This window comes from Prinia subflava, chromosome 4 (assembly GCF_021018805.1).
Source record: "Prinia subflava isolate CZ2003 ecotype Zambia chromosome 4, Cam_Psub_1.2, whole genome shotgun sequence".
NCBI lineage: Eukaryota > Metazoa > Chordata > Aves > Passeriformes > Cisticolidae > Prinia > Prinia subflava.
Window position 1 is genome coordinate 9,143,519 of NC_086250.1, and position 10,774 is coordinate 9,154,292.

At 44.7% G+C, this 10,774-nt stretch overlaps 1 protein-coding gene across 6 annotated transcripts in view; it reads left to right on the top strand.

The window, feature by feature from the left end:
• FAR2 (fatty acyl-CoA reductase 2) overlaps nucleotides 1-5,147 on the top strand; it is a 121,382-nt gene extending 116,235 nt beyond the window's left edge. For all 6 annotated transcript variants that reach the window (XM_063395375.1, XM_063395376.1, XM_063395377.1 and 3 more), the window contains exon 12: nucleotides 571-5,147. In XM_063395375.1, the coding sequence (XP_063251445.1) occupies nucleotides 571-733 (163 nt within the window). In that variant the 3' untranslated portion in view covers nucleotides 734-5,147. The remainder of the gene's footprint in view (nucleotides 1-570) is intronic.
• Nucleotides 5,148-10,774: the final 5,627 nt, after the last annotated feature.

The window sequence follows — 10,774 nt, forward strand, 5'->3', positions numbered from 1 at the left end:
GATCTGAAAAATTCAGTAATACCACTGAAACTGATGCTGTAAACTAACTCACTTCACCCAAAAAATAAGAAATCACAGTGGTGCAGTATTGCAGCAGTGAAGCCCATTTATGATCATTATGTAATTTCACAACTCCAAAGACAGGGTTTCACCCAAATAAGAGAACCTTGCTTATCAACTCTTGTGAAGGTTCTCTAGCTGCCCCAAATCCTGCAAAGTGAGAGATAGCCAACATATGAAAGCAAAGCAGAAAACATTGGACACAGACTGTCCTAAAGAAAAACCTCTCCATACAACTTTGCTCTGGTTTGAAACAAGCGTACAGAACAAGAGAGAATTCCAGAACAGCTCTTCCACCTGCACCATGAACCATTCACTGTGCTCCAGCTTCAGCACAGTCCTTGGCAGGACCAAGGACTCCAGCACAGTGTCTCCACTAAAACAGGAGTGGCAAAAAGCCCCAGGACTGCTTGTAAATAGGATTTATTCCTGAATTACCTGTAGGAAATCCAGGGACTGGTGAGCTTCTTGTCATCTGTGTGTTTCCTGATCCTGATTCCTCTTTCCCAGGCTGAGGAACATCCGATACGCGTTCAACACCACCCTCCTGGTGATCATCTGGCGCATCTTCATCGCCAGGTCGCAGATGGCTCGAAACATCTGGTACTTTGTGGTGAGCCTCTGCTACAAGTTCCTGTCCTACTTCAGGGCATCCAGCACCCTCAGGCACTGAAGCCATCCATCAGCAACCAGCCTCTTCCAGAAGGACCTCCATCTCCTCTAATCAGCAACTGTGGGCATCGGGGTCTGACAGTAGCAGAAAAATCCACTCCCTCCAACAGCAGCTGCCATTTATTGTGCACTGTTACATGCTCACCTTTTTAATTTTAACTAATGCTTTAATACATGGTGGTCTTTCTTCCATAGGACCGGGCCAATTTTTAAAGCCATAACTGAAGCTTTAGGAACAGCTCAAGAGGGGACCCCTCATCTAGAGTCTGATGTGCAAGAGTAAGGATTAACCAAAGTCATTGTCTTCCCACTTACTACTCTCTAGGCTCTCTTAATCCCATCTTCTTCCTCAAAAGAGGCAAATTTAAAGCACGACCTTGGAAGACAAAGATGCCACCAGAGAAGACCCAGCCAAGGAAATTAACATGTAAGAGGTCTTCCTAAAGCAGCTGTTCCTTCATTCTCATTCAGTGAAATGGTACCTTATTGAAAAAATAAGATTGCACCTTTTCAAAACTTAGGAAGGGGAAAGATCAGTCACATGAGGCCAGTTAACACATGGAACAGTTTTCAGATCTTGTATTGCTGCTGGGGACCGATGCTTTCAAGCCACACCTGAAGACACACATAGAATTCATGCACCTGTGTTAACTCTGCTCACTCACAAGCTGCATTCTTACAGAGAGGTCTTCTTTTCTCCCTGTGGTTAAGGTTTCAGTCTATTAAAAAAATTCCTGGTCTTGCATTTATCACATTTGCTTGGAACATTTTTGGGGTCTTGAAAAATGCTGTGTTAACCCTGAGAATGAAAAGAAGACTTCATAAACATTGGAAGAAGAATACAGAAACCTGTCATTATTTTTGAAGTATAGGTCTTTCTTTCTCCTGCAGGAAATCTCTCACCATGTAGCTGAAAACCTGTCTGATACTGGGCTTTCATTACAGCTAAGTCACTTTGCAGTTGATAATTTCCAGTGGCAAAGAAAGTGTAAAGACACACATGGAAGAAACATCATTGGGCCTGTTCTGCTGCCACTCCTGTCAGCAGCCATTAAAAAGTCTGAAAGTTGTTTTTCTTGAGAATAGGTTAAATGTTGGATTTAATGATCTTAAAGGTCTTTTCTGACCTAAGCAGCTCTGTGATTCTTTGACTTCTCTGTAAGAACAGTCAGGCAACTGTGAAGGTAATGTACTTTGTCCAGCAATTCAGAATTTTCAGAATTTGATTTTTTCAGAGTTTTAGAATTAAAATGCAGTTTAGAAAGGAAGCCAAGGACCTTCCCAATGCTTATGGCTGTTGGAGATCCTTGTTTTTTGTAGTCAATTATAAATTCCTACAGGAGGCAGAAAGAGAGAGAGAGAGCCTTCTTCAAATAGCTGGTGCAAAAACAGCAACAAATTTACTGTTACCAGATTTTCAGAGTCAAATCTTACACCAAAACATTTTTTTATTCGGCTAACACTGAATAAGCACGTTGAAGATGATCAGTCTTCAAGGCAGCACCCAGTTTCTCTAGTCTTGTGTCATGCCAGTTGTCTGAAAAAGTAATGCTACACAAAAAACACAACAAAGTGACACATTTGCTCTTTTGTGTGCTGAGGAGAGTATTTACAAACCTGGCATTCTTCAAAAATTATACTTGGTTTTGGTAGTGAAGGTGAGAGCAAATGATGACAGTGTATTTATATCTGAGCACTTCAGGCTGGTTCAGAAATCTTCCTAAAGGTTGAAGGAATTAATCTTGCCACGTATTCCCCAGAGGTCTGGTTCCAAGGAGTTGCCAAAGGATGCCTGCAGCAGAACCTGACCAGAAATGTGATGTCCAGGATGGCAGGGCTCTGGCATTGCCTGCCATAGACCTCTGTGTTTGTCACACACTGCTTTTGATCTGTGCTTAAATAGGTCAAGCACCCAGTTTAAAAAGATGCAAATTTCTGAAGCTTTTACTGTGGAAATGTGCTTCCTGTGGTGAAACTGCTTGTTGTGTGTGTGTTTTGCAGCTTCAGGGCATGCTGTGCTAGGTGTCAGCACCTGGGAAACCTGGAGCTGTGCAGTCAGGGGCTGGGGACCAACGTTCCCTTGTTCAGTGCTGCCACAGCAATATTTTGGTGAAGGTTGTGGCATTGTACTTCACCGCCTGGGTGGGACTGAGGCAGGTTGCTGCAGGGATTCCTCCAGGAGGAGTGCATTCCCTCAGTTACATAATCGGGTCATCAGGCAGCTTGCAGTGCTCATAGGAAAGGCTAAAAAACAAAGCAAACCAAACTGGAGATCACTTTGAAACAAACTTCCACTCAAACATTAGGAAATAAGTTCAGCACTTACCCTGAAAGTCTTTTTAAGTGCCTGCCTTATGGACAAAGAGAAGCAACAGTAAAAGGGATCATAAGTCTTGGGCTGCACACATGACAGACAAAAGCTTGGGTCTCAGAAAAGTCAAAGGTGCAGAGCTGCTACATGAACATCAGTCAGCCCTCCTGAGAGTAAAGTGTCCCACCTTTTCTTCCCCTTCCCTGCTAATGCCAGGAATTCCTCACAATATGCCTGTAGGCATTCACAGTTGTGTGCACAGGCTGCATTGTCCCCACAAGTCTGAGGTGTATTTTTTGCTCCCCTGAGCATATCCAGACCTGGTTTTCTGAATACACAAAAAGGTGCTGCACTCAGAACAGTGGTGGTGTGACATTTTAACACTCTTCAGCATTTTGCTGAAAGAAACAGCCACAGAAAAGCTACTCAGCCCCAAAAAAACAGCAGGAGTTGTTTGGGTTGGAAATGAAAGCTGTTGCAGATGGTGTCTGCTCTTCTGCAGACCTTTCATGGCCCACACAGCACTGTCAGCAGCTGGCTCCAGATCTCTGGCCTTGCCTGGGGCGGATCAAGCTGTTAGCTTGTCTTAACACACGCGTAACATGCAGGCGAACTTGAATCTTTAATCCATTTTCTTGTGGCTTGAGATGTTTCCAGCTGATTGTCCGAAGCACAGACATAATTCAGGAAGCCTCAGTGCAGGGGCTGATGTGGGCAGCAGCCCTTGAGTGCCATCTGTGACTGTCATCATGGGGAGCTGGGCATATGAACTTGATCTCACCTCAAGCAGTGGCTGTTTCATGGTTTACTTCATGTTCCTGTGTGGATTTGTTTGTGCTCTGAAGAAACCCAAGCCTTGGGGGAAATATCTGAAAGAAACACTGAATATCATTTCACCATCAGCAATGGGCAGAAGCTTGCAATTAACGAGTATATTTTTTTAATTAAACAGAGATAACAAACAAACCACAACAAATCCCTACAATTAATCTGTGTTTTAACTGCCTTTTGAATGACAACCAAAACTGTTTATCTTCAGCATGTCTGTTATTAAAAAATAAAATTTCTTACCCCTCCACCACCCTCTGTTCCTTGTTAAGAAACAATTCTTGCACAGTAGGGAGGGAGGAGTAACAGACCCACTGATAAATCACAGGTTGTTGGCCCATTACCCACCTCCTGCAGAAACGTGTTCTTTTACATTTTCTAAGGAAACATGAGTACATCTGCCTGTGTGTACAGCTGCATCTTCCAGCACAGACAACAGACGTGGTAAAAGCAGTGGAGCTCATCCTGAAGTGCCAGGCTGTGCTTGTTCAGCGTGCCCTGTTCCACTTCAGCTCACGACGAAGCGACTAAAACATACCCTCATTTCCAGTGTAAAGGGAACCTAACCTGTAGTTGTTAATCGAGTCATTATCATGAATAAGCAACTGGGAAAAGAGGGAGGGGGGCATCCTTTTGTTTGTAAATAAGCTACAGCTTCATGGTTGAAAGCATGCTGTTGCTCTGCCAGCGTTGACGTTCTACCGCTGAAAGCAAGGATGAACTTTCAGTACAATTTTAGTACAATTGGACCCCTTATTCTAGCACGGAGCAAATAACATTCCCCAAAAGGTAAGTGGTGAACATCCCATTACATGGTGCTAAATACTGGTATGAAGGTGGTACAGATTTACTTACAGAGAATTAAAATCCAAAAAATAAAGTGTATTTGGGGAATAATTAAAGATGTACTATCCCACTTTTCTCTATTGCTTAAATGCCAACTATGAATTGTTTTTTTCAGATGAACTTGAAGCCAGTTAAAAAAGGTTTCTTGTCCTTACATGATCTTGGCAGACCCCAGTTTATAGTAAAATATGTACTCTCCCACTGTCCAGAGTTTCTATGGTTCTATCTGCTATTTCTATCCTCTTGTTAGCTACGAGACAACTTCCTGTTATAAATCTTAATTACAGAGTTTCTAATGTTAAGGCGTAACCTTTTGAGCTCTCGAAGCAGATAAAATTATCAAACCACAAATTACGTGAACCTCAGCCATAAAATTGTTAATATGATGTTTATGTTATTTGAAACATTTAATAAAATGAAATATTTTAAAGCTATGGTCACTTTGCATTGCTTGGTTTGGTAGAGGAGGTGATTACTTGAGGTGATTACTTGCTGGCCATCGCCGTTGAGCAGAGGCGACCTCTCCACATCTGCAGCACAGCTGTCGGTGGAACGGCAGCCCCACCTGCAGGACGGAAACTCAAATTTTAAAGGCAGCGATAGCGAGCGAGCCTTATAACCCCGATACAGAAGACTGGGAGGTCCTGCTGTGATGAGTGCCCTGTTCAAACCCACAGGGGCAGGTCTGCAGCAAAGGAAAATTGGGAGTAACCCAGACAACTTCCCTGAACAACATCCCATTTTTTTAGTTTTTACACAATTTTTTTTATTTTTAAGTATAGAGACCTCACCTCATTTTGTTAGTTTTCTGTCAAGCAAGGAGTAGATAATGTCTAGTAATTATCTCTCACTTCCTTGCAATACAGCAGACTTCAATGAGAGGAAAAGACACAGCATTACCATGGTCCTTTGCTTAATGAAAATTATTTTCAATCCTGAAATCCAGGGCATACATCAAAGACACCACTTTCATTTTGTTAGCAAATCTTTCCTTAATATATCATTTTCCATTTTTTATATGTAAATGTGATCTTCATGGAGAAAAAAATCAATTTTCCATTAAGATGCATCAGTGAATTAAAGCCATCAGCAAGAAAGTTTGAATTCTTTCCAAGGAACAGATTTTAAGGTCAACCTGCAGACTTCAATATTTGAAGCTTTTCTTCTGACATTCTAATTGCCCACTATTATCAAGGCAAATAATCAATTAAATAAATGAAGAAAAATGCATTAATCTTCAGTTTTTAAGGGAAGCAAAAATAGGAGGAGGAAGAAAATGATGTAGGACAAGTCCTTAGCTGATACACTGTGGGTCACGCGACAGAATAAGCACCAGGTCTCAAGGGAAGGCATCCCAGTCAATTTTCAATTCCCCCCTCTCCCTCAGTTAAGGACAACTTGTGTTCATTAAGAACTGAGCCCACAGGTCCCAGTTTTTAACTCCCAGGATGATTTGGCTGTGGAATGTGCTGTGGAACAGCGATAAATTGGATTTCTGGACTCACGTCCTACCTATGGAATGGATACCACAGCAAAGGAAGCTGAATGAACCCAGAGCCCGTCCAGAGCCAGGAGAGAGCCACACACTCATCTGCTGTGATGAACAAGGATTTTAAACATTGACAAGTTTTGCTTATTTCATTGGAGGTCTTTTTCAATATCAGTGATCCTGTGATAACTGTGAAATACAAGGATTTTGCTTTATTAGAAGTGAGACAAAATACCGAGAGAAAAGATCCCAGGCAACATCCACTGCCCCAGAGCACAAAAAGCAAGACAAAATCCTGTTCCTCACTTCTGCTGAAGAGATGGTGAGAACTGGATATGCACCAAAACAGAAAGGACACTTATCTCCAGAAATCAGGTGTCTGTAGTCTCAGAGAACCAGGAGTAAGATGCCAAGGCAGGTAAATGCCTGGAGAACATCTAGTGGGGATGTGCATGAAAATGTCCTTTAAGAAACTGCTAAAAATGCACTGCCTCCTACTAGAGAAAGGGAAAAAATGGTTGAGTAAATCTGACAAGCCACAAATTTTCCTACTGGTCTGAAATCATGAACAGGAATGGCGAAGAAGATGACAAGTAGGTCAGATTACATAAAAAAATAATAATAAAAAAAAACTAAACAAAAGAAAGTACAGCCAAGCAAGAAAATAACTGGAACACAGAACAGTCCAAAAACATTCTATAATATTATTGACAGGAAAACAAAACCAAACCAAACCAAAAAAACACCCCAAAACAACAACAACAAAAAACCAACAAAAGCTCTGTGTCTTTGCTGGAAAGATTAGCATAAATTATGTAATAAGCACAACATCAGCCTCAAAAGGGTAAGAACTGAGAGCAGACAGGGAAGAGGTTACAGAGGACTTAATTTAGATTTTTTAATGCCACCTTTAGGCTGGAGCAAGCAGAGGCAGGCTGGTAGATATCCTGCAGAGCTCAGGAAAGATGGACAAGATTGAAGAAGACAGAGGAAATCCAGGAGGACAGGAACATGGGAACTATTTTTAGTGAGCCTGACTTCAGTACAGGAACAATACTCAGCAGTCCCACAGCAGTTAAAAAGGAAAAGAATAATAGTGTAGAATTCCAAAGGCAAATTATGTCACATCAAATTTTCTCTTACAATAGAGTGAGAGGCATTGTTAAAAGCAGAGGAGTTGGAGATGGCATACAGTCTGTTCTTTAAAAGGTTTTTATCTCACATGATCATTCTCACGAATAAGCTGAGGCAAGAACACTACGAAATTAATGCAAAACCTGACAGAAAATCACAATACTTACTTTGCAATTCAGTGTTAAGTTGGGAAGTTACATGATGTGTAATGCCATTGAGGATCTGAATGCTGGGATAGAGAGCAGGCTTTTTAAAACCTTGACCTCAAGGTGGGAAGGCTGTGAGCAGTGCAGGGGACCGGGCTGGTTAGAACTCAGAATGTTCCTGTTAAATTGAAACCCAAGGCTCCTAAAGTTAGTGAAAATTATCTTTCAAATTAAAAATACTTGCACGGCCATCTAATATGGGCTTGTCTAATTTGAGATCCAGTCTTGAAAGGATTTTATACAAATGAGTATTATTAGTTTCCCAAACTCAAGCATTTAAAATGATAAATACCATAGCAATGTGTTGTAACCTACTCATGTATTATAACAGGCACTTTTATTACTTACACACTATTTTTGCATGAAGAGGCACTGCTTTCTTTAGTGAACTTGAGGGATGAATGAGAAAACTCTTCACAGTCCTTTTTGCACCTCTATTACTTGGTGGTCTTACAGGCTATCATGTCACACAGTTCAAACTCTGAGCCAAGAAAATAATTCTTTCTTAATTAATTCTTTTGTGACACTCATCACTTCTATAGGCCATTTAGATAGTGGGAATATTAATCCTTTCACCAACTTCCAATATGTTGAAACCAGGCTTCCATTTTTCCCTGCAGGGAAGAACAGACTTCGCTAGAATGTGATTTATTAGGATGCTGCATAAAGATCTGTTGACAACCAACAGCATCGAATGCAACGAGCTCATTCTCATCTAAATCATGGACTGTGAAATCCAGGGAAAATAATCCTGGTTTATTGCAAAATACTGGCTGTTGCTGTGGATGGGATACCTCTGTCCAAAGCACACAACTGCAGAAAGGCAAAAGCTCAACCAATGAGCAGCACCTGAAACTGCCGTAAAACAAGGTCACGTCATCAAATCACAGCATGTACTGAGTTGGGAGGGACCCACAAGGATCATGGAGTCCAGCTCTTCCCAAACCAATATTAATCCTGACAAGTAAGGGGAAATGGCCTGAAAACCTGAAGTTAAAGAAAATAATCACCTTGGTTTAGAGCAGCACCAAGGGGTGGCTACCACTGAAAGCAGGGGGGACTTAAACTGTGCCCTCAGCTGCAGGATGTCGCTGTCCAAGAGCTGCACCATGGCCCTGGTGTGTGTACGAACAGAGAGAAGGTCTGAGAGGAGCAGCCATGATCCCACAGGGCAGAAAAGGGCTGGCACAGTGAAGGAGGGTGTCTGGAAATGGGAAATACAGACTGTGAGTCCCTCCACAATCCTTTATTAACAACTGCAATGAGCCAAAATGACACAGCTGGAAAACCAGAATGGCCCAGAGGTCTTGTTGCCTTAGGAGTCTGTTATCTCTAAGAGCCCCCAGGATCTGTTAATATGCAGCTATTTGATGTTCTCTAAACAAAGTTAGAGCACCTCTCCTATAAGAAAACACTGAGAGAATTGGGATTGTCCAGCCTGGGGAAGATAAGGCTTTGGGGTGACCTCATTGTGGCCCTCCAGTGTCTGAAGGGAGCCCACAGGAAAGATGGAGAGAGACTCTTGACAAGGGCCTGGAGTGACAGGACAAGGGGCAAGGGCTTCACACTGACAGAGAGGAGGGTTAGATTGGATACTAGGAAGAAATTGTTCCCAGTGAGGGTGGTGAGGCCCTGGCACAGGTTGCCCAGAGAAGCTGTGGCTGCCCCATCCCTGGAGATGTCCAAGACTGGGTTGGATGGGGTTCTAGGCAATCTGGGGCAGTGGAACGTGTCTCTGCCCATGACAGGAGGTTGGAATGAGATGATGTTTAAGGTCCCTCCCAACTCAAGCCGCTCCCTATTTCTCTGATGATGTTCATCCTCTTGGGCTAGCCCTGCATCATCCCCAAGACAGAAGAGAGAAGGTTTATGCTCCTCTTTGGGGTGGCTGGATCAGTCCTTGGGTGACTCTGTGGTCCTGTATCCCCATTGTTTGGGTTTTTGTCCAGAAATGGGTCCTGTAGCTTTGAACTAGGCTTGGAAAAGGTGGGGGAGTGGTGGAATTTTTCACCGCCTGTGTTTCAAAAAACACAGGTATCAGGCTCTCAGTTTTTCTCCTCAGCTCTCTTGGTTTCTCCCAGCTCTCAGCCCTGCAGCAGGGAATAGAGAACTGAGATTTTCCCTTGTTTTTGAGCCAGGTTCTTGTTCATTAGCCAAGACAAAAAGTTTCCCAGGACTGTGGCTTCTTCTTCTGGAGCTGGTCATCTTTTCATTTATTTTCATTGCATATGGTAGCAATGGCACCAGAGGAACAGGCAGGAGCTGATGCCCAGAAGTTCCACCTGAACATGAGGCAGAACTTCTTCCCTGCGCAATCAGGCTGCACAGAGGGCGTGTGGAGTCTCCGTCCCTGGAGCTATTCCAGAACCATCCGGGCGCTCTCCTGTGCCCCGTACTCCTGGATGCCGGAGCAGGACCACGGCTGTGACTCACCGAAGAGCTCCGGCCGCATTTGCAGGGGGTGTCGATGCCGGAGGGCGAACCCGAGGGAGGGCCCGGTGCTCCCGCCGCCCGCGGGCTGAGGGGAGCGGCACTGACCGCCCCGGCCGGGTCTCGGCCCCGGGCAGGAGCGCTGGGATGTGCCGGGGAGAGCCGGCGGGTCTGGGCAGCAGCGGGGCCGGGGCGAAGCGAGGGCCCGACAGAGCAGGCACGGAGCCCGCCCAGGCTCGGGGGAGGGCGGAGCGGCCCCGCGGGCCGGGGATTAAAGCGTGGAGGGAACGCGAGGGCAGGCGAGGAGGGTGGACCTGCAGCACGAGGTCTGCTGGGTGCTTCCCAGGGAGACTGAGCGCAGGAAAAGGCGCTTCTTTGTCACGCTGGTCTCTGGAAGAAGCTCACGACTCAGCCAGCCTCAGGTCTTTGTGGCCCCTCTGTCCCGGGGTCTCGGTGGGCAGGTTTGCTGCTCCTAGGCCGGGCAGTGCCGAAGTGTGCTGTACCAGCGGCCGCCTCCCCCGGCTCCTGGAAGAGGTTCCACGCTCCTTGTCCTCTCCTCTCCTAGATGGAGCCAGCAGTGGAGCCTGTGCTTTCCAGTCTCCAGAGCCCCAGGAGCAGTGATGCTGCAGGACGTCCAGGTGAGGTGTAAGCTCTTCTTAGTGAAATCCTGCAGGGCAGTGTGGTGACCGCATGCCATCCCCGGGGTGCCAGGCCGAGGCAAGGCTGCAGTGGTGGTCTGGGTTTCTTTTTGCTGCGGTTTTCCAGCCCCTCGTCTAAAATACGACAGTACAGTTCATC